At 39.5% G+C, this 23,426-nt stretch overlaps 1 protein-coding gene across 1 annotated transcript in view; it reads right to left on the bottom strand.

The window, feature by feature from the left end:
* GTF2I (general transcription factor IIi) overlaps nucleotides 1-21,954 on the bottom strand; it is a 48,151-nt gene extending 26,197 nt beyond the window's left edge. Inside the window, exons 1-22 of the mRNA XM_014255018.2 lie at nucleotides 21,772-21,954; nucleotides 18,791-18,896; nucleotides 17,986-18,124; nucleotides 16,633-16,764; nucleotides 15,539-15,722; nucleotides 15,311-15,339; nucleotides 14,259-14,307; nucleotides 13,517-13,560; nucleotides 12,337-12,354; nucleotides 12,180-12,257; nucleotides 9,636-9,695; nucleotides 7,675-7,737; nucleotides 6,817-6,927; nucleotides 5,929-5,991; nucleotides 5,648-5,752; nucleotides 5,328-5,390; nucleotides 4,241-4,363; nucleotides 3,027-3,089; nucleotides 2,165-2,269; nucleotides 1,549-1,611; nucleotides 1,010-1,114; nucleotides 434-496 (exon numbers count right to left, since the gene is read on the bottom strand). Of these exons, the coding sequence (XP_014110493.1) occupies nucleotides 434-496; nucleotides 1,010-1,114; nucleotides 1,549-1,611; nucleotides 2,165-2,269; nucleotides 3,027-3,089; nucleotides 4,241-4,363; nucleotides 5,328-5,390; nucleotides 5,648-5,752; nucleotides 5,929-5,991; nucleotides 6,817-6,927; nucleotides 7,675-7,737; nucleotides 9,636-9,695; nucleotides 12,180-12,257; nucleotides 12,337-12,354; nucleotides 13,517-13,560; nucleotides 14,259-14,307; nucleotides 15,311-15,339; nucleotides 15,539-15,722; nucleotides 16,633-16,764; nucleotides 17,986-18,124; nucleotides 18,791-18,889 (1,759 nt within the window). The 5' untranslated portion in view covers nucleotides 18,890-18,896; nucleotides 21,772-21,954. The remainder of the gene's footprint in view (nucleotides 1-433; nucleotides 497-1,009; nucleotides 1,115-1,548; nucleotides 1,612-2,164; nucleotides 2,270-3,026; nucleotides 3,090-4,240; nucleotides 4,364-5,327; nucleotides 5,391-5,647; nucleotides 5,753-5,928; nucleotides 5,992-6,816; nucleotides 6,928-7,674; nucleotides 7,738-9,635; nucleotides 9,696-12,179; nucleotides 12,258-12,336; nucleotides 12,355-13,516; nucleotides 13,561-14,258; nucleotides 14,308-15,310; nucleotides 15,340-15,538; nucleotides 15,723-16,632; nucleotides 16,765-17,985; nucleotides 18,125-18,790; nucleotides 18,897-21,771) is intronic.
* Between the last annotated feature and the right edge of the window lie 1,472 nt (nucleotides 21,955-23,426).

Here is a 23,426-nt window from a genome sequence, read left to right as displayed (position 1 = left end):
GAGGCTTCACCTACACCACCAGCAGCACAGCTTTCTGTTCCAGTACCATTCTGCCCACAAGCTGCTGTAATGTTACATACAACTACAGGGTGTTTATAAAGCAATGGGTTCCTCAGAATGAATGAATGCTAGACCATCTTCTCCAGACAAGGAGGATTTTCCATTACCAACACCGCAAAAATACGCTCAAGATACAAATTGCTGTCAGGCAGCATTTCAAAACCAGCCCAGGAAGCCCAATATGCTTCAGTGTATTGTGGTTTTCTAATACTTCTCCACCAGGTTTTGTTTACCAAGCAGTGCACAATCCAAACTACAGTCAACATTGGCACACAATTCCCTTCATTAAATGCCAAGTCATGTAAGCTTTGGAAAACACATTTTGGATAGAAAACTGCCCAACCAACTGAAATCAATGACCTGGTGAACTGACCTTCACTAGATACTTCAGCCTCAGAATCCTCACTTGTTTCTGATGAGTCATGCTGGGAGGAATCTGAAGGAAAAACAGGACTGCTAATGATGGACACGGACAAGATTTTACACCAGAATACCTTTACACCTTACTGCCTTCAAAATATTAAGTAAAAAACATGTTCCTGACTTCACAGAACCTTATAAAAGCAGACAGATTAATGTAGCCACAAACCAAAGCAAAGCACAGAATAAAGGAGAGGTACAGAATCATAAAAAATCCTAGGCAAAGCACATCTAAATAGGGTAAACTGAAGTGCACAGATGCATTCGTGTGGAGAGCCCAGGAAAAAGAATCAGTGAAGAACAGAACCAGAAGATCCCAACTTCCTCTGTGTGTATTCACGCAGTCACATCACATAACAAAAATCAACACAGGTAGCCTATGATGATGATTATACTGCAGCAATACTTCTACACAGAGCCCATGGCTTTCAAATGAACACCACCACTAACATGTATCACCTCCTGCAGCGCAAAACTGCCCAAAACCTTTTCATGAAACAAATAAAATCACCTTCCATCTTCATCTTACCTGAATTGCATTCTTCTGCTTCATTTCTCTCACTATTGGCAGCTTCATTAGCAGACTTGCTCCTCTGCAGACTTTTGTCAGGAGATATGAAGTCATGGTCATCATCTTTAAGAAAGAGAGAAAGAAAAAAAGGAAAACATTATTTTGCCCAGAGAATTTCTGTGCAGCCAAATAACTGCTCTGAATTTTAAAAATCTAACACAATTAAGGAACTGTGCTCATCATGGCACCAAATTTTCCAACAAATTACACACCTGAGTAACTTTAGAAAATCCCTGTCCTTACCTGTGAAGGAACAACTTTTGCAAAAGGGCCTATGCAAAGCACAACATAGCAAAAAACAAAGCTGCTTCTGGACTTCCAAGGGAAAACAACACTGTCTTCTGAGACATGACTCGACACCATGTTCATCATCATCTACTACAGTCAACACTGGCAAAGAATTCCCTTCTTTTCGTGCCATGTAAAGTAGTCTTTAAAAACACATTTTGGACAGAAAAAAGCTCCAACAACTGAAATTAATGACCTGGTGAACTGACCTTCAATGGTGACCTCAACCTCAGGTTTCTCACTTGTTTCTGATGTGACATGGAAAGAGGAATCTGAAAGGGAAAAACAGGACTGCTGAATGATGGACACTGACAGGATTTTACACCAAACACTCCGTGCCTTTGCATTTAAACCAACAGTTTAAACTGTCAAAGTTTGCTTTTTATAAAGTAAAAAACATATTCCTGACTGCACAGAACCTTATAAAAGCAGACAGATTAGTGTGTCCACAATCCAAAACAAATCAAACCACAGAATAAAGGAGAGGTACAGAATCACAAAAAATCCCAGGCAAAGCATCTTTAAACAGAGTTAGCTGAAGTGCGCAGATGCATTTCTGTGGAAAAACCAATCTAACAGACCAGGAAAGAACAGAACCCAAGGATCCCAATAGACAATGTCTATTTACATTGTCGCATCAGATAACGAAAATCAACACAGGTAGCCTATGAAGATGATTATACTACAGCAATACTTCTACACAGAGCCCATGGCTTTTAAATGAACACCAGCACTAACATGTAGCAATCATGCAGCACAACACTGCCCAAAACCTTTTCATAAAACAAAGCAGGGAGATAAAATCACCTTTAATTTTCATCTTACCAAAACTAAATTCTTCTGCATCACTTCTCTCACTATTGGCAGCTTCATTAGCAGACTTGCTACTCTGCAAACTCTTGTCAAGGGATAGGAAGTCATGGTCATCCTCTTTAAGAAAGAAAGAAAAAAAAAGAAGGGAATGCCAAAAGTGTCCACTTTGTCCCAAATGCCCTGCCTACTTTCTAAATTGCTGATTGAGTGATCTTAGTCTAATTCCACAAGCAAGCACTGCAAAAGCCAATCTCAGCAGTGTCTTAAAGCAGGTACAGGACAAGAATTCACAAATACAAGAAACACAGCTGATCTCCTACCAAGATCCTACCGTGAGAACAGCAGGACACTGGTTAGCAGCTTCAGAGATACTTAGATGACAAAAAGAGGTGATAAGTGCAAAGGTTTGTATCTCAAAGTTATCAATACTAGACAGACACTTTGAGGCTTCACCTACACCACCAGCAGCACAGCTTTCTGTTGCAGTACCATTCTGCCCACAAGCTGCTGGTAACTACTAATGTTACATACAACTACAGGGTGTTTATAAAGCAATGGGGTCCTCAGAATGAATGAATGCTAGAACATCTTCTCCAGACAAGGAGGATTTTCCATTACGAACACTCAAAAATACGCTCAAGATACAAATTGCTGTCAGGCAGCATTTCAAAACCAGCCCAGGAACTCAAATATGCTTCAGTGTATTGTGGTTTTCTAATACTTCTCCACCAGGTTTTGTTTACCAAGCAGTGCACAATCCAAACTACAGTCAACACTGGCACACGGTTCTCATCATTCTGTACCAAGTCATGTAAGCTTTGGAAAACACATCTTGAATAGAAAACTGCTGAAATTAATAACCTGGGGTACTGACCATCGACTGTGACCTCAACCTCAATTTTCTCACTTGTTCCTGATGAATCATGCTGGGAGGAACCTGAAAGTGAAAAACAGGACTACTGAATGATGGACATGGACTAGATTTTACATCAAACACTCCATGCCTTTGCATTTAAACCAATCTTGTCAAAGAAGCCCCTCGCACTCACAGCAAGAATAGAGGCAAAGATACGTTACCATGAGCCTTTGAGCAATTCCAGACAAAGGCAAGGAAGACTACACTTGCTAAACTGGGTGAGCAGCAGTGCAGAGATGGTGCTATGACAGTTATGCATCAAAGCAAAACCAATGACATTTGCAAGAGGCAGCATTGCTGCTAGCAAAACCTGGCTAGAAAAGCACACAACTCAGGGTGCAGAGCCGTGTGCTCAGAGTGAAGGCAGAAGGACAATGATGCTTTTCAAACCGCTAAACTTTGTGTGACCGGCACCTTACAAATGCCTTTCATGACCTAAAATAATGGTGACTCCCATCATAATTTGCTCATACCAAGCCCCAGAGTGGTGTGATTTGGGAGATTAACAGCAAATCAAAATCAAAATCACAAAAGACAACCTGGTGGAAATACAAAAAATGGAGGTTGGAGAAGATGTACAATTTTGATTAGGTGACATCTTTCCAAAGCTTTCTGTGAAAATATATCCATTGATGTCAATTAATCCTCACAAAAAACATTTCACATCTCAAATGCTCTAACTGTATTTCCACATGTTCCTTCACTGCCATCAGAACTCTAGTGGCTGCCTTCAAAAATATAAAGTAAAACTATATTCCTGAAAGTATAGACCCTTACAAAAGCAGAGAGATTAATGTATCCACAAACCAAAACAAAGCACAGAATAAAGGAGAGGTACAGAACCACAAAAAAATCCCAGGCAAAGCATCTCTAACCAGAGTAAACTGAAGTGCACAGATGCATTTCTGTGAAAAAACCAATGCAATGGATTAGGAAAGAACACAACCAGAAGATCCCAACATCATGTGCGTGTATTTACGTTGCCACGTCACATAACAAAAAGCAACACAGACTATGATGATGATTATACTGCAGCAATAATTCCACAAAGAGCCCATGGCTTTCAAATGAAGGCTTGTAGTAACATGTATGACTCCTGCAGCACAAAATTACCCAAAACTTTTTCATAAAACAAAGCAAGGAGATAAAATCATCTTTAATGTTCATCTTACTGCGATTGAACTTCTTTGCTCTTCTTCTACCACTACTGGCAGCTTCATTAGTCAGCCGCCGTCTGCTGCTGCTCCTTGGTCTCTTGCTAGGGGGCAGGTACTCATCATCATCATCATCATCATCTTAAAGAAACAAACAAAAAAAAAAATCACTGTTATTTTGCCCAGAGAATTTCTGTACAGCCAAATAACTGCTCTGAATTTCAAAACTCTAACACAATTAAGGAACTGTGCTCATCATGGCACCATATTTTCCAACAAATTAGTCATCTGAGTAACTTTAAAAAGCCTGTTTTTACCTGTGAAGGAACAACTTTTGCAAAAGGGCCTGTGCAAAGCACAACATAGCAAAAAACAAAGCTGCTTCTGGACTTCCAAAGGAAAACAACACTGTCTTCTGAAACATGACTGGACATTGCATGATCGTAAAACAACCATGCCACAGCAAAAGGAATCACAAAATAAATTGTGCAGACTGAGACTAAATTTTTTATCTAACTGGAAGTAATATCATTCTGCTAGTAGATCTCAAAAGACAGCACCTAAGGTTTGTCTTGAAGAGCTCAAATGTTCTTTCAAACCAGCGTAAAACTAGTGGATCCAAATCAAATACATTAAACAGGTCAACATCGATGTTAGACACTTTGAGGCTTCACCTACACCACCAGCAGCACAGCTTTCTGTTCCAGTACCATTCTGCCCACAAGCTGCTGGTAACTACTAATGTTACATACAACTACAGGGTGTTTATAAAGCAATGGGTTCCTCAGAATGAATGAATGCTAGAACATCTTCTCCAGACAAGGAGGATTTTCCATTACCAACACCGCAAAAATACGCTCAAGATACAAATTGCTGTCAGGCAGCATTTCAAAACCAGCCCAGGAAGCCCAATATGCTTCAGTGTATTGTGGTTTTCTAATACTTCTCCACCAGGTTTTGTTTACCAAGCAGTGCACAATCCAAACTACAGTCAACATTGGCACACAATTCCCTTCATTAAATGCCAAGTCATGTAAGCTTTGGAAAACACATTTTGGATAGAAAACTGCCCCACCAACTGAAATCAATGACCTGGTGAACTGACCTTCACTAGATACTTCAGCCTCAGAATCCTCACTTGTTTCTGATGAGTCATGCTGGCAAGAATCTGAAAGGGAAAAAGAAGGACTGCTGAATGACGGCCACAGACAAGATTTTACACCAAACATTCCATTCCAAACATTATACAAAATAAGTATATTTTAAACTGTTTTACTGTCTCTAATTCTCTTAAAAAGGTTCTTGATAAGTTGATGTGGCAATTATTTTTGTGACCATACTGAATTTTTTTGCAGCACAAAATTACCCAAAATCTTTTCATAAAACAAAGCAGAGAGATAAAACCATCTTTCATTTTTATCTTACCTGAATGGAGCTCGTTTGCTTTTCTTTTCCCAGTATTGGCAGCTTCATTAGCTGACTTGCTGCTCTGCAATCTCTTGTCAGGGACCAGGTAGTCATCATCATCATCTTTAAGAAACAAAAAAAACCCCAGGTTTTGTTTACCAAGCAATGCACAATCCAAACTATTGTAAACAATGGGAAACAGCTCTCTTCACTAAATGCCAAGTCATGTAAGCTTTGGAAAACATATTTTGGATAGAAAAATGCTCCAACAACTGAAATCAATGACCTGGGAAACTGACCTTCAATGGTGACTTCAACCTCAGGTTTCTCAATAGCTTCTAATGCGTCATGCTGGGAGGAGTCTGAAAGGGAAAAACAGGACTGCTGAATGATGGACATGGACTAGATTTTAAACCAAACATTCCATGCCTTTGCATTTAAACCAACATTGTCAAAGAAGCCCCTTGCACTCACAGCATGCAACAAGAATAGAGGCAAAGATATGTTACCATGAGCCTTTGAGCAATTCCAGACAAAGGCAAGGAGGTGAGGGTTACCCTTGCTAAACTGCACATGCAGCAGTGCAGAGCTGGTGCTATGACAGAAGGAAATTCCATAGTCTTGCCTTTGTAGGGTTCATAACATCTTAAGTATTTTCCCCTCAATTACCCACGATTACTAAAAATATAAAGGAGAGCTACTTGTCCCACAGATTATGTATTTTTTTACCATCTCTACAGGCTCATGGTTACTGCACTATATTGATTTCCATATCAGGCTGCAAGGCCAACAATGGAACATGGGAGGGAAATTTGTGATCACAATGCTTTTCTGCATTGCAATGCACCAACAAGACAAACAGGATTAGCCCATCAACACTCGGAGTGAGAAAGACCAATTTATACTTAACTACAGGACAGTTAAAGAAGGTGAAGCTAATTGTATCAGAAACTATATAAAAATTAAGTAGCAACGCATGAAGGAATCTATTTTAGTTATTCTGGCAAAAGAAAGCTGTATATTTTTAATTGTTTTACCTTCTCTAATTCTCTCAAAATGGTTATAAATAATCAGTTGATGTGACAGTTATTTTTGTTACCATACTGAATTTTTTTGCAGTAAAAATTTACCCAAAACCTTTCCATAAAAGAAAGCAAGGAGATAAAATCTATTAATTTTCATCTTACCAAAACTGAACTCTTCTGGTTGTCTTTCAGTATTGGCAGCTTCATTAGCTGGTGTGGTGCTCTGCAGTCTATTGTCTGGATGTAAGTAATCATCATCATCATCATCAGCTGCTTTGAGAAACAACAAAAAAACCAAACCAATGCTTTTATTTCCAAGGAACTTGTGTGCAGCATGAACACTGCTTTGAATTTCAAAACTCTAACAGAATTAAGGAACTGTGCTCATCAGGGCACCACATTTTGTAATAAATTACTCACCTGAGTAACTTTAGAAAGTCCCTGTTCTTACCTGTGAAGGAACAACTTGTCCCTTCAAAAAGGCCTGTACAAAGCACAAGATAGCAAAAAACAAAGCTGCTTCTGTATTTCTAAAGGAAAACAACACTGTCTTCTAAAACACGACTGGATATCACATGATCATAAAACAACCATGCAACAACGAAATGAATCACAAAATAAATTGTGTAGACAGGGACTGCCTTTTTTATCTAACTGAAAGTAATACCATTTGTTGCACCCCATCTGTGTTCTTTGTGCTGTAAATATTAGATTCTGTTGGTATGCTCTGTCACCCCTCAGTTCAGTAGGTTTGCCCCAAGTTGTACTTCCCCAGTCGCCTGCCAATCTCTGTTATGGCCCTGTCTCCTCATCCAGAATGTTCGCTGTCCCTCCCCCTGGGCTGGCAATCCTGTGTTAAGCCTTCTCCCTTGAGTGCCAATCCACCCTGATGCTACAGTCAACACTGGCACACGGTTCTCTTCATTCCATGCCAGTCATTTCCAAATTCCAAGCTTTGGAAAACACATTTTGGACAGAAAGATGCCCAACCAACTGAAATCAATGACCTGGTGAACTGACCTCCACTAGTGAATTCAGCCTCAGAATCCTCACTTGTTTCTGATGCATCCTGCTGGGAGGAATCTGAAAGGGAAAAACAGGACTGCTGAATGATGGACATGGACTAGATTTTACACCAAGCACTCCATGCCTTTGCATTTAAACCAAAATTGCCAAAAATGCCCCTTGAACTCACAGCATGCAACAAAAATTGAAGCAAAGGTACATTAGCATTGTGTTGTGGAATAATGACTTTACAAATAAAACTATAAAGAAGTATGTTTTACTCTTAGCTGGAAACACATGGGGAATTTTCACCAGACAAGCATACCTGATTGAGACAGGTTTCAGGTTTAAATACAGATTGATCCCACAAGCCCACATTTCCCTGTCTGCCTATTCTCTGCCCATTCTCCACCACTTTGCACTACATATTACAGTGAGTCTTCTGTGGCACCACTCCTCCTGCGGGTCATGGGCAGGGGTCTTTGTGATGAAGTAAGACATCTTCTTCAGGTGTTTGCTGTTTAACCTCAATCTCTGGGTAGGGGCAGTGGAGGTTTGTCCTGGCCAAAACCAGGAGCATGGTTCCTGATGGTTTCTCAAGGGTTCTGCTTATTGTGGGGTTTCCACAATATCTCAGTCAGGCTTTACTGGATTTTTATAACATACATCTTACCTTTATAGCCTTTACCAAGCAACTAAATTGCTATGTGTTCTAAGTTGTTTCTACTTAACAAGTTACAATCTTATGTGCTTTGTTACAAGTTGCTTTCCTACTTTTACAAAATTGCTAAACAAGCTATATATACACCTCTGTATCCCTTTCACTTAAGCATATTATATGCTTCTAAAATTCTGAATTTTCATAAGCATACCATGTTTCCCATATCACCATGAACCTTCGAGCAATTCCAGACAAAGGCAAGGAGGTGAGGGTTACAGTGGTGCAGAGATGGTGCTATATTCCGTAGTCTTGCCTTTGGAGGGTTCATGCCATCGTATTTGCCCCTCTGTTACCCATGATTATTGAAAATATAAACAAAGGCTGCATATCCCCACAGATTATGTATTTTTTTACCATCTCTACAGGCTCATGGTTACTACACTATATTGATTTCCATATCAGGCTGCAAGGCCAACAATGGAACATGGGAGGGAAATTCATGGTCACAATGCTTTTCTTGGGACAGAGTGCACCAAGCAGGATTAGCCCATCAACACTCAGTAAAGTGCATTTTGAAAAGCATCTTGTTTCTATTATAGATTCTTACTATTTAAAACAAAGATTTTAACAGGAGAAATTCCACAATTACTTTGTTCATATGAACAACATTTAGAAGGTTGCTATTGCATCTTAGAAATTCTTGGTAGCAGGAACATTCTGTCCTTATGATGAAATTCATGGTGTTAATATTTTAACAAGTTAATATTTTCTAGTCTTTGTAAATGGACAAACTAGTATTTTTAATGTAAACTGTAAACAGTTGAAAAAAATTGCACAATATTTTTGTAAAGGTATTTCAGCTACTACAGAGTTTCAGTAAGGAACTGTTTGCACTAACACAGACTTTCCCTTTTTATTTTTTTCTTTATATGCTCATTCACATCACACTGAAGTGAAAGAAATAGTTAAGTTGCACTCACAATTTAGAAAGCAGAGTTTTGTTAAACTTTATAAGCCATTATGAAACAGACTGAATTTCTTGAGAAACATACCAATTCACACAAACAACTAGGTTTTTAGAGTGATCAACCTCATGCTCCTCTTTGAATTGGAAAAGGAAGAAATTGTGCTCCCATTTACACATCTCTCTGCTTGGAAATTCAAGCAACCAAAATTTTCATTTCTGTTCTGTTTCATGTTTAAGTTCCAATAACCTCAATTTCATGGCAAATCAAATAGTAAAATTGTGAAAAGCAAAATTCACACACTCAATTTCTGAAACAGATGTGAGAGAAAATACAAGCAAAAGATCTACCTGTGTAACTTTTTCCAGGAGGAATTTTTTCATCTGTCTCTGATGTTTCCGAAGGGCCTGCTTTAGAACAGAGAACAGTTTTTGAGGGTGTCTCACAACAAACATGTATTTCCAGCCTATAGAGGAATTTCCCAAGTAACTTTTCCTTTCATATATTATATGCTCACTTCATACTTGCTGTGATGTTGAACTTTGTAAAGACTGTGTTAAATATTAAATATATATATTTATATTTACTTATGTGGTTCAACAGAATAAAAATGGGGTTAGTTGTGCATTTCTTGGACTATTGAACAGTCAAGAGACTCATGCTGAACAGCAGACTTTCAACCAATAAACTAATTTTTTAAAAAGAAATGTTGATGCTTCTGCCTTTCTTCAATGACATTTTAATCAGCTAGATCTTTTTCCTGTTCGTTAAAGTTTATTTTTCTTAGGAGTATTCTTTGACTTCAAAATTCCCACCTACACTAAGTACATAAATTCACAGGGATTCAAGTAATTTATGACACTCCAAGGCTGTTTACTTTTCATTACAGCACCTCTTACTTCTTACTCCTCTTACTGTGTACTGCTAAAACAATTCTAAATTTAGTAATTCAGTATTACCTCATGGCAACATCCAAATGGTACAACCTTCTACCAACATAAGAACATCCACCTACAGATATAATTTTTCCTCTTTGATTAACAGGAAGAGTTAGTGTGCCACCCAGGCACACAGCACTTTGATCAGCATTACAGATCATTGAGAGGAAGCACTTAGGGAAAAAATATAACCATGAAATTTTATCAGTGAATCATTTTCTCCAGGAAGGCAGAAGCAGATTTCTGTTCTCTAGCACTTCAGTTTCTTCAGAAATGGATTAGCCTGGTTTTTGCTGTAGGTTATTTTTAGCAAAATTTATTATCTTATCTGTTTTCTTTATTTTGTAGCACATCTCTCCAAAGGCAATTCTAGGGCAGACTATATCATTACTCAGGAACACCCCTCAGAATAAATGCACTTTTCTAAAGCTGACTTCTTGTACAGCAGCACCACCCACACACAAACAACTATGTGCCTGCAAAATTTACAGCTCTCTATAGTTTGGACAATCTTTGGCTTGAATCAGAGTGGTAGCTACTTGAAGAATGAAGGGGAATCTGCTTTACTTGTTAAAGTCACCATGACTTGACATGAAAGAAAAAACACCTCTTTTAGCTCACAGCACCCCATCACTTCTACCAATATATTCAGTTCTGTCTTGTTCTAAAAGCCATTTTGGACAGCTACACTGCAGGAGGAGAAGGGGAGTTATTAATTGAGCACCAATTTTTCAGAAATATTTATTTCTTTTCATCAATCAAAAGGTTTAAGTTTAGAGTTCTGTGAAAGGCAACAGAAATTCCCCCCTATCAAATGTACCCAGACCTCACTCTGGAAGCATATTGCATAACTTTTTCGGCTCAGACAAACACACTACAGTGCAATTGATACAATTTTGTAGAGAAGCTGTTTCAGTGCAGACTGTCTTCAGATGGCATTGAGTTACATTGTGGGCTGTTGGCCAAATTCTGACATCATTTGTATGCATGAAATAGAAAACCACAATGGGGATGAAAAGCAAAAGGATAAGAAGACTTGGTGTTGGAAGGAACAATTATTAGATTGTCTTCACACCAGTATCTACTTTTACTACATTAAATCATGCCTGTAAACCACTAATATGCCTATCCTGTAAGCCTCCTAGGCTAGGCAATGTACACATGTGAAAAACAGACAATCCTAACACCTTTCCAGTTCTGCACTCAAAGGGTGACACTTTGCTATGCTATGGTTGAGATCTCTCTGAATGATGTTCGTATGTTACTTGAGATATGCCAGGATGAAAATACTGATTCTATAACCCCATAGTTAGTCATTAAAGCACATTAGAAAATAGTCTGAAGAATCTTTATACACAAAATATTATCTCAATAATATATATTACAAAATGAAGAGATGTGCTGCTTGGCACTTCACTGTTGAACATGTAACTGTCATTGAGAGATGTGTGGCAGCTTGCCCATGTTTCTCTGTATTACTCAATTAACCTAATCACAAATACACATAGGCTGAAATTATAAATTTAAAGTTTTAGTTATTTTATGTTGCCATTTATAATCACAATTTCTTAATTACTATTCATGTCAACAAAACGAAAAACTATTTCTCCTAGCTGAGGTGAATGTGTTAACTGGATACACAGAGGTGAGGCAATTATAGTCTGCAAATTGTACCCTCAGAAAAATATATCAAGCAGTTCAAAAGACTGCTGGAACTTCTTCAGACCAAACACACATATATGGGTGTTTGTATGGGATGAAGTTTTTCTTTAGGTCTTTTGGTATTCTTCGTAATAACTTAAATGATAAGCAGCATGGAAATGCTGTATCCTAACAGAGATAAGTAATTGCATGTTTAATGACCAAAAATTAGTACAGAGAGAGGCATGGAGAAATCAACACTTAGGCAACCAATCCTTTAATGAGATAAACACATATGAAAATTAATATCATTACCTGGAGTATTAAACTGATAGTAGTTAGGATCATCTGTTTCCTGCTTCAGTGTTCCTGTCGACTTTTTGGAAGAAATTCCTGTCAAAGCAACAAAGGAATCAAATATGGAAACTAGTAATAAACAGATTCTTAAAACAAAACAAACAAGAGCACCCACCAAGATCCTCATTGGTGTCTATTAAAAATTAAAAGAAAAAGAAAAAAGAGAAAAAAAAACACATTACACATTTGTTGAGCTAAAATAACAGTGACAAAGTGACCTGCTAGTTTTTTATGTTTCAGTTTGGTCATCCCCAGAAAGGATCTAGGATTAAATACCTCCCTACAAACTGGGCTTCCCTGCAGATGCTGTCTCAGGTCTGAAGAATATTTTTTAAATGGGCCCCCTCCTCTTTACATGCTACCACAGGAAAAAAGTGTATTTTATCACTTGTTCTGAAAGTCCTGGAAAAGCTCCTGCTCACTTTTCTGTGAGAATTACTTAAAATGCCTAGAAAGCAGGACTGGAGAGTCTGGGACTGACTTAGCAAAAAAATTCAAGTTAATCCTTAGTGTATGTCAAGCCAAACTTTAACCATGGAGGGTACCTAAACCACAAATTTAAAGAGGTGAAGCACAAATAACAAGAGCAAAAAGCTGGACTACACATAAAAAATTCTAACAGGAAAGTGAGCAGTGCAGCCCAACCCAGCAGAAGGGAAAAGTCAACAGTTTATCTCCCAGCACAACTGCTGCCTCAGTGGCTTTAATGGGATTACCCATGCTTTTATCTCACAGCACACATTTAAGCATTACTCTGCCACAGACCATGGTGCCTTGGGGAGTCATCTGCTACCTGCAGAGCAATTTAGGAATAATTTGGCAATTTTGAAATGACAAGTTAACACATCTTGTTATTTATGAACTTTTTATTTCTATTTTACCTAGAAAAGGGACTTTTTTTCATCTTCAATATTTTAGCAATATTAACGAATAAACCAAGATTCTGCTTCCCATTAGGGACAAAGATGTCTTGAATAAGAACAAAATAACTCAAACAAAAGAGAGAAATTTTTTCTTCTTTAAATTGCTTAAAGATAAATATAGTCTACAATGTATTAAAATTTTTCTCTCTCTTGAAATGGAAGCATTTGGCTAGGCTTCAGTATTTGATAAAAACTTCAACTGAAAAAAGGGCAGTTTCAAGGAAAGAGCAGTTTTTCCATCTCACCAAGGATATCTTTTTTGCTACTTTTTCTTTTTTTTTTTTAATCTTTTTATCTTTGCTTAAGTTCAGTCTTTTGAACAGAATCTGGCTTTTTTTTCCCCTGCAAATTAAGGCAAAATTCTGAACATACCAGAATCCTTGCTTGGTTCTGTTTTCACATTAACAGGAGGACAACTATAAAAATAAACAAACCAAACAGAGTGACATTATTAACAACAAACCTTAGATTTCTGGGAAGTTTTTCAAGCTTTATAGCTTGTTAAGCAAAATCAGTCTCTCAGAATTTTTTCTAATAAGAAAATTTTTACAAAATTAAAAAAGCCCTGCATAGTGGCTTGTCTGATTTTTCACAACTGAATTGCCAGCAATCAGTTCAAAATTGAAATTTCCTACATATTTTTGAGGCATGCAAATATTCAGATCATGTTTAGCATTTAATGAGAGACAAATGCAGGAGCACAGAAAACTGATCCCTGTTTTCACATTAACAAATTTTTGATGTATTACAGATATATCTTCATTTATTAATTTAAAAAAAATCACATTTTTTAAATTGAGGAGGGGGAAGGAAGCAACATTACATCTGTTCTCCCTCATGGCAAATTTATCCCTGACTAACAGACTGTGAATTAAGAACATCCATTGGGCTAATCAAACCAAGGAGAAACTAAAAAACTTTTTTTAACCTGTAACAGTTGCCTCACAAATAATGATCAAAAGAAAGAGAAGACTGAGCATCATGCTTTTAATAATGCCAAGCAAGTAAAAGTTATTCAAAGGTCAACTGGGCAGAAAAAGCACATTAAGACAAAGATAACAACATGAAAATGGATAGCTGATTAAAAAATAAATCTACATTATTTTAAATTCACCTTCCACCTGGAGGTGTAACTGAGTGTGAAGGATCTGTCGTATCAGCTTCTGAAAGTTAAAAGACAATATTTGAATTTCCTGTACTCACTTTACTTTTAACACAAATTGAAAATGTAACATTGATTTCACAAAGCAAAAGCCTGTTCACATTTTACAAGCATATGTGCATATTTTCCTTATTCCCAGATGATGAAAGATCCCGTAAAACTGCACCTAGACACAAACAGCTTGCATTTTTTGAATGTCACTTAGCACACTGAAAACATACCTTGTATTTTTGATAGAATTATATGATTACCAGGATCTCTGTAATATTCCATCTCTAGACCTCAACCTGAGCCTAGGCAACACATCTCTAATTTTACTAATCAAGCTTCAACTTCTGGCTCTTTCACCTAAGAAATTAAACTTTTCTTTTTTGACTACATTCCTACAGAGATTGCTTCATCATTTTCATAAAACAAATCCTCACACTTATGCATTTAGCAAGTAAAGGAACATGATACCATAAAAAGAACAGAAGGGATTTCTCCTAAGCTAGAAGTGAATCTCTGTAGAGTTTTACAAAACTCACTTTAGCTCAGAATTTTTAATATATAGAGGCTTTCATAGGAACTACAATGTCTAGCCACTTCAGAAGATTAAATTACTTGTTAAAATGAAATATAAATGCCAAAATTGGCTGGGTAGTGGAACACAAGCACTGGAAAGTCTTGGCATCTTCTAAAAACTGAAAACAGTCCTTTGTAAGTTCACTTCTCCTTCCCCTATGATACAATACAATTCACATTAAACCTAAATTCAGTATAAGGATGAAGAATAAAGTAGAATGAACTTGATCAAGACAAAGAATGAAACAGAATGAATTTCATCTCTAATGAGTTGCTCCTGGCAAACACATAAAGGGTTATACCTCCATAAGGCAACTCACAGTCTAGAAATTTCTGCACAGTTTGCTACTTTATTGACATGACCAAATGCTCTATGTATATTGCTATCCAAACTCAAATTGCAATCTTTTTCTGTTTAGTTTGAATAAGCATTAACTTACCTATGTGGTTTGCTGGTTCCAGGAAAGGCCTGTGTGGAAATATGGGAAGAAAAACTCTATTTTAGCAAATACATTGTTAATTACTTGTTAGTGTACATTAGAGAGAGAATTCCTGTTTAAGAGAAACAGTCTGCAATGTATTTAATTAAAATTAATTAAAAGTTAAAATTAATTTTAATAAGTACAAAACCAAATTGTCTTCTTAGCGCAAGAAAGAGAGCAAATAACCTGTTGATAGTAAATGAGATCTCTGATTTGTTTTTCAAAATCCATTTCAGGGTGGCAAGATCATAATTTGATGGATGTTTAAATGTGATTCCTTCAGGCAGACCCTGCACTATCACAACAGACTGGTTGCTCTGAATCTCTTCGTACGGCACAGGTACCGCCACTGAGTCTCCTAAAGCATTACCTAGAAAAAAAAAAGAGGAGGTTGTTTTGATGTTGAGACTGTTGAAGTTAGCAAAAGGATGAGTCCCTTATAAAACTTTGGATTTGCAAAATCAAAGGGTGGATGTGTTATAAATCTGTATTGTGATATTGGCTTTCACAAGTATTAGGATTAATATTATATGTTAAATACTTTTTGGCTATGTATGTACTTTTTTTCTTACTAACAAGTTTTAAGCTTAAAGGAGTTTCATAGTACAAAGCAAGGAAACCCCAGAGGGCAAAGACAGTGGGGCCCAAGCTGTTATCAGCAGAAAGACAATGGAGATCAGGCTGTTATCAGCAGGCAGGACCAGGCCGTTGGCAGCGGAAGGATGTGAAGCCCAGCTGTCACCAGTGGCAGGATGAGGGGCCCAGACTGTTATCAGCACTGACCACTTGCAAAGAAAGGAAATCCAATTCAAATAAAATGATGATCAGCAAAAATAAAACCCTTACGAAGCATGCTGTGAAGAGGCGGGTTCAGGGCGTAACCATGCAAAATGCTTCTTAGAAAAGTTTGAATATGCATTAAACCCCCGGGCACCCGGCCATTTTAACCCTTTGCTTTATTTCCTTTGTCTCCTTATTGTCTTTTTGTTTATATTAAATTTTTTTATAATTTATTAAGTGAATCTCGTTTTTCACAGGTGCAAATCTCAGAAAGCCAAATACTGCTGGCACTAATATGCACTGTGCAATAATCTCAAATCACATCCCACAGAACACATCAAGAAGAACCACTATATGTGTATTTTTTAGAAACAGCTGCTGAAAGTTTCTATAAATATCAGTGTAGTTGGAAAGCTCAGATCATGCAGTTTTTTCCCCCCAAATGGAATATTTTTTTTTTAAATCTAGAACAGCTCTTCAGAAGAATTTAAAGCACCCACCATAGCACAAGCAGAAAAAGTCTTCCACAGACTTTCTAAGAGCCTCCAGCTCCTCAGCATCCACCGTCTGTCTGTTTACAGGTGGTGTAGTCTTTGTTTTCTGCAGTCCTGCAGGCCTGTCCTCTTTAATGCCTGGCAGTAATTCATAAAAATAAGACAAACATAAAATGGTAAGTTATCAGAAGTGCCTCATTGTCTCCTTGGCAGATGGGATAGAACACATGGTGTTGGGTAAATATCTTTCAAAGTCCAGAACAGGTGACCAAAAAGGTGCTTCTGAGTCAGGAAGCTCTTCTGAGAGTTCCCTTCTGACAGGAGTGATTCCTCAATCAGGTTTCAATTCTACATTTTTATATCAGTGATGTGTCACAACCTAACATCGTGGTGACTTTCCTTGCAGTAAATGTGTGCACAGAAAGTCACTGTCCATGCCAGTAGGACAGTGACAAAAAAAATCCAGAGCCCTACCACAAACAACTACCCTTGAGACAGAGCCCCCAAGAGAATTTTACATAGCAGCAAAAGCATTTTGGGGAGTAAGTCTTTCTGTTACAAACTAAACATAGTTGCTTTCTAAGCAGTATTTAACCTGACAACAACAACTTAACAGTTTTTTAAATTCATCCTCAGACTGATTCTTCTACCATATCCTACCCTTGACTTGCATCTTCTCTTTCTCAAAGCAAATAAATGTACATTTTGTTATTTATTAGGCAGTATCCACAACCAACGTTTTCCTAAATGAGTGCATCAATGCTCCCCTAAATAGTCACTGAATCTTTGAAACCTGTCCCTAAAAAAACTGTCCTGTGTGAATGAATCAAGGAATCAAATTTTGTGAATGCAAAAGTTCCACTGTTTTACTGTGAAAATGAACTTAAAAATCATACCCTAGGTGTAGTTACAGCAGTACTAAAGTGTCCTGGAGTGACTTTATCATGCTTGTATCCCAAATCATCTGTACTTTTTATGCTACATATTAAGTTCTGCAGGTTTAAGACTCCTCAGTCTTCCTGAGTGTAAAAAATGGTTTGGAGGAGGGGATACAAAGAAAAATTAACACACACTAGGAAATGCAGGATGTTTTATAAGGGTGGACAGTCTAATCCTTCTTATTGTACTAGTTTGTCACATTAACTAAGAAAAAATGAACTTTTCCAGCCATTGTAGAAATAACACTCCAAACAAGACCACTGTTACTGCTCATTTTTATGCTCCTAAACAGCTTGATTTACCATAGACAACATAATTATAGCACACAGCCATGATAGAATTTTGCTCCCAAAGTTATTAATATTATGCAATATACATTATGCAGCTTGTGATATACAAAAATAAACCATTGAAACTTACAGTATTCAGTAAAATCCTTCTTAATATCTTCCCTAAAGTTGACAAAGGCTTTTCCTCTCTCAGTTCCAACCACAAAAAAATGTCTTGCATATACACCAATACAGACAATTTCTGCCTTGGACTTGGAAAGTTCATTACACTATAAAAAGAAAAAAAAAAAGCTTTTATTACCTTAGTTAAGATACAGTTAATAAAAATGTATGTGATACCATGTAAAAGAATTACTGCTGCCAGCATCTACCCTTCAGAAGGTACCCCAATTTTAAAGAACCAAATCTTGGACAGTGCCTCAACTTCAAGGAAATGGAACAGGCATTTCCACTCACAGCCCCAGACAACTGTAAAGCCCGCCACTCAATTGAACAATTCCTAAAAAAAACAGATGTTATGGCAACAAAAAGAAGTCTTTTCTGAACAAGTTTTGTTGAGTTGGTACAGCATCTAAAGACAAGGTATTAGACTCAAAACCATTTATTCACTCTACATTACATACGACAAAGACCAAAACACACTCCTGCCTTTCAACCATGCTGTACCTAAGTGTACAGGTATACAGGTACCTGTTCCCATTTACTTGACAAAATAATTTTTTAATAATTTTTAAAACAACCACACCACAAGAAGAAACGAGATTACTGATAGTACGATTTATCACAAGCAATGAGTTACAGCTCATTGGACAACACAATACAGTAGAGATACAACAGTCCACTTTCCCTGCTTCCCAGTGGGAAGCAATATATGGACGTAATCCTGCAAATACCAAGACAGATTTATGATGTAGAAACTTAACTTCTCTACTAACCATTGATTCAAGTCCTGACATGAGGAACGTAACCACCATTCTGCTTTCTAATGATTCCTCATCATGGTTGGATGTTGCTGGTACAATTGTTTGAGCCATTTTCCTCCTGTAAAATGAAAGGAAAAAGCCTTTTCAGATACATACAACTGTCACTAAAGGACACAGAATAATTCACACAAACACTTCTCAGCGTCAGAACAGGAAAAAAGAAGCTTTATTTTCTGACTCCAGTATTTATAGATTCTCAACAATGGCCAGGCATTGGATAATTAAGTTACCACCTTCCCAATCACACTGATCATGAGAAACGTCCATCAAAAGACATTTCTTAGAAGGAATGTGATAAATAACTTATGTTTATAGAACTTTCATGGAAAAGTAACTAAAACTATGAAAACATTATCAGAAGGCTTTAGTTTTCAGGGTGACAATACAACGGTGCAAAAAAATTAAAAACCCTCTTATGCAAGCAAGGAAAAGAAATAATTTCAAACTCCCAGAGAACACAGCCCACTATACACAAGCAACCAAACAAATAGGTAAATTCACAGGAGAAATTTCTTGCTCTTCTATTCTTTCATGCTTACTGCTGTTTCATCCAAAGCTGGTGCTGAACATAAGATAAAATGTATCATGATCAGGCCACAAACTATCTGTGTCCAGAAAAAACCAAGGATAACTAATTCCATTTTTTTCAGGTAATTTTATGGTCCTCATCACCATGACTTTTTAGTCAGCCTACATGACCTCTGATACTCTTGACAACCATTAAAAGAGTAAAACACAATTCCAGCAACTGCTACTTGAATTGTCCTATTGCAGCATCTAAGCATTCATAAATTACACTGGAATCATGCAAACAAAATGAAATATTAATCACAGTACGCCTGACCATCTGATAATTCTTGTCTTTATCAGTGTAATTTTATTTACTTAATCAACACAGTAATCAGGTTCACTAATAATTACTTTAGTTCTGTGTATCCATCAACACACAAATTTCAACAGAATTTCAACAAAATGACAAGGTTGGAAGAGGCCTCCAAGATCATCGAATCCAACCCATGACCTAACACCACAACTAGACCATGGCACTGAGTGCCACATCGAGTCTTTTTTAAACTCATCCAGGGATGGTGACTCCACCACCTCCGCAGGCAAACCATTCCAGTACTTTATCACTCTTTCCATAAAAAACTTTTTCCTAATATCCAACCTATATTTCCCCTGGCGCAGCTTGAGGCTGTGTTCTCTTGTTCTGTCAGTTTATGCCTGGTGAAAGGGACTGATCCCACCTGACTACAGCCACCTTTCAGGGAGTTGTAGAGAGTAATAAGTTCATCTCTGGGTCTCCTTTCCTCCAGGCTAAACAGCCCCAGCTCCCTCAGCTTTTCCTCACAGGGTTTGTGTTCCAAGACCCTCGCCAGCCTTGTGGCCTCCTCTGGATGGGCTCAAGTGTCTCAATGTCCTTCCCAAACTGAGGGGCCAGGACTGGACACAGCACTCAAGGTGTGGCCTCAGCAGTGCCGAGTACAGGGTGAGAATGTCCTCCCTGCTCCTGCTGGCCACACTATTCCTGATCCAGGCCAGGATGTCATTGGCCTTCTTGGCCACCAGGGCACACTGCTGGCTCATGTCCAGTCAGTTATCACTAGTACCCCCAGGTCCCTTTCTGCCTGGGCACTGTCAAGCTCCACCGTCCCCAGCCTGTAGCGTTGCAGGGGTTGTTGTGGCCAAAATGCAGGACTCGGCACTCGGACACATTAAATTTCATCCCACTGGACTCTGCCTATCCATCCAACCGTTCCAGGCCTCTACAGAGTCCTCCTCCCTTCCAATAGATCGACACACGCTCCCAGCTTAGTGTCATCCACAAACTTACTGATGAAAGACTCAATCCTTCATCCATGTCATTAAAAATATTAAACAGAACTGGTCCCAGCACAGACCCCCGAGGGACACCACTGGTGACTGGATGTCAGCTGGATGCAGAACCATTCACCACCACTCTCTGGGCCTGGCCAGTTCTCAACCCAGCAAAGAGTGCTCCTGTCCAAGCCTGGGCTGCCAGCTTTTCCAGGAGTATGCTGTGGGAGACAGTGATGATGTTACAGTGACACAGTAACACTAAGTGATACTTACTGTACAATTATCACTAAGGAACACAACGTATAAATATACTACAGCACTTGAGGGGTGGGCTAGGCGGAGATATCCCCTTCACCTCCAGCGCTGCAATAAACAAATACCTGCTCTATGGACACCGGTCTATGGGGATTTATTTCCAGCCTCATATCTTTGATACCAGTTGGATATTTCCAACTGATATCTTTCAGGCATCAGTGCTGAGGCACTGCCACAGGTTGTCCAGAGAAGCTGTGGCTGCCCCATCCATGGAAGTGTTCGTCATCAAATTGGGCAGTGCTAGGAGCGACCTGGTCTAGTGGAAAGTGTTAGATCTGCCTTTCACTAGTTAGAACTACGTGTTTTTTATTCAATCCAAAGCCTTCTGTGATTCCACCATTTCCACCCAACAGCACGCAGACTGGGTGCCAGTGCCTGCCCTGGGTGCTGTGAGGACTCCGCACCTCACCGCCGCGTGCTGTCATACACAGGACCGAGCTGGACAGCGGCGAACCCCCGTCCTGAGGAGCCGCTGGCCAAGGCCGGGCCCAGGCTCCCCCACAGCCATTTTACACATCCCGCCCCGCCCCTTCCCCTCAACGCCCGACGCCACGCGCAGGGCTCAGGCATGCGCGCGCCGCCCTGCCGGCCGCTGAGAGGCGGCGGCGCGGCGACAGCGCCCCCTCCCGCCAGCGGCGGAGCCGGGCGAAGCGAGCGCACCCCCGTGAGGGACCGGCGCGAGCAGCGGCCCCGACCGAGCCCCCTGAACCCCTCACGGCTCCGCAGCCTCCGGGACCGCGTGTCACGGTCCGTCCCTCGCCCCTCCCCGCCGGGCCCGGGCCCGCCCTCCCACTCACCCGCTCCTGGCGGAGGCAGCCCGGTTCCTCCGGCTGGAGACGCCTCACGGCTGCGGGGTAACACCGGGGCAGCGCCGGTTTTCCCGCAGAACCCTCGGCGCCGTTGAGTGGCGCCGCTCCTCCCGCGCGGTCTCGGGCCGAGCCCAGCGCCGCGCCGGGCGGGGGATGGCTCCTCACGCAGCCGCGGCGGCGCAGGCGCTCGCGGGGGCCGCCGGGAGACGCAGTCTCCGGGCCGCAGCTCCCGCCGGGCACCGCGCCGGGGGCTCTGAGGGGACGCGCCCGCCGCTCCTTCCTGCCGCCCGCTCCCGGAGCCGGCAGCGTCCCGCCGCCTCGGCAGGAGGCCCTGCTCGCACAGATCGACCGCTAAAACTGCTCTCCAGAACCAACGATGGCAGCAACAGCCTCCACCAGCAGAAGGCCTTACTTAAGGTTAATCAGGACCTTCATAGGTCTTTTATTTCAAAGTCATTAAGCGTAATGGATGCTGTCTATGAGATCTTTATGCCTGGCTAAAAATAGTCAGATATTTTGTCTGACATCGCTATTCCTTTCCTTTGAGTTTAGGTTCAATGTAGTAAATGTGGATGGAAAGTTCTCCGCTCAGAGGAAAATGCTATATTTCAAAATTCCAATCAAAAACAATTAAAACCAAGATTCTTTAAATCAAACTACCATTTTCATAAATAACATTTTACTTACAGCATGTAGACTCCCAAAACCGCTGATGTATTTTCAAAATGCTCACAGTGTGCTTTAGAGTTGGTCAAGAGTAACCACCAAACACTACATCTTTAAGTAAATATAATTTGTAAAGAAATTGAACCATCCAGCTTCCTCCTAGTTTTAATAAACAGCAAAAAATCCATCTGGGTAATAAAGCTCAGAAGCTGGGAAAGGGCCCTGATCATTCAGTGTGGTTGCACTGTAATTGCCCCTTCACCTTCAGGGTAACACCTGTAAATCTGAGAGTGAGAGAACTGTGCTGGACATTAAACAAAATAATTAGTTACTCCACTGCCAGCTTCTCCATGAATTACAACATCACAGTTCCATCCATGACCCCAGAGCCATCAACATCACCACTGCCCATCAGCTCTCCTGTCCAGCAGCAAAGGCACGTCGGTGGGGTTTCTTTGGATTAGACAATTCTAATCAATAGGATTATCAGTTTAAACTGAGCGGTATTTGAGCAATCAACAGAAGAAAATAATTCAAGAAATGGAAAAGAACAAGTTATATGTAATATAGAAGTTATATGGGGGAGATAAATACATATATTTATATTATATACATACCCAAGTTTTGGAAGTATATACAAAAGTTATGTGGGGGAAGAAAAGTCATGGTCTGAAGGTCAAACAACTCACAAACACATGAAATAAATGAAAGTCACTGTGCTGTCAAGTAGCTGCCACCCCTTGGAAAGGGTCTAGTGTGCACTGTACTCGAGAAAGACCCTGCACAGAAACCAGTGCTTCTCACTGGGATCACAGAAATTGCTGGTATGGGAAAATCCTGCTGTGAAAAACGAGGTCCACTCTCCTGATAAATTTTAAAAGGTTTAATATAAACAAAAAGACAATAGGAGACAAAGATAATAAAGCAAAGGGTTAAAACGGCTGGGTGCTTGGCTCTCTGCCAAGAGCACACCTGGT

This window comes from Pseudopodoces humilis, chromosome 23, assembly GCF_049639895.1.
Source record: "Pseudopodoces humilis isolate 2021_Gansu_Grassland_sample_001 chromosome 23, ASM4963989v1, whole genome shotgun sequence".
Taxonomy (NCBI): Eukaryota; Metazoa; Chordata; class Aves; order Passeriformes; family Paridae; genus Pseudopodoces; species Pseudopodoces humilis.
This window is presented reverse-complemented; position numbering and strand designations above follow the sequence as displayed.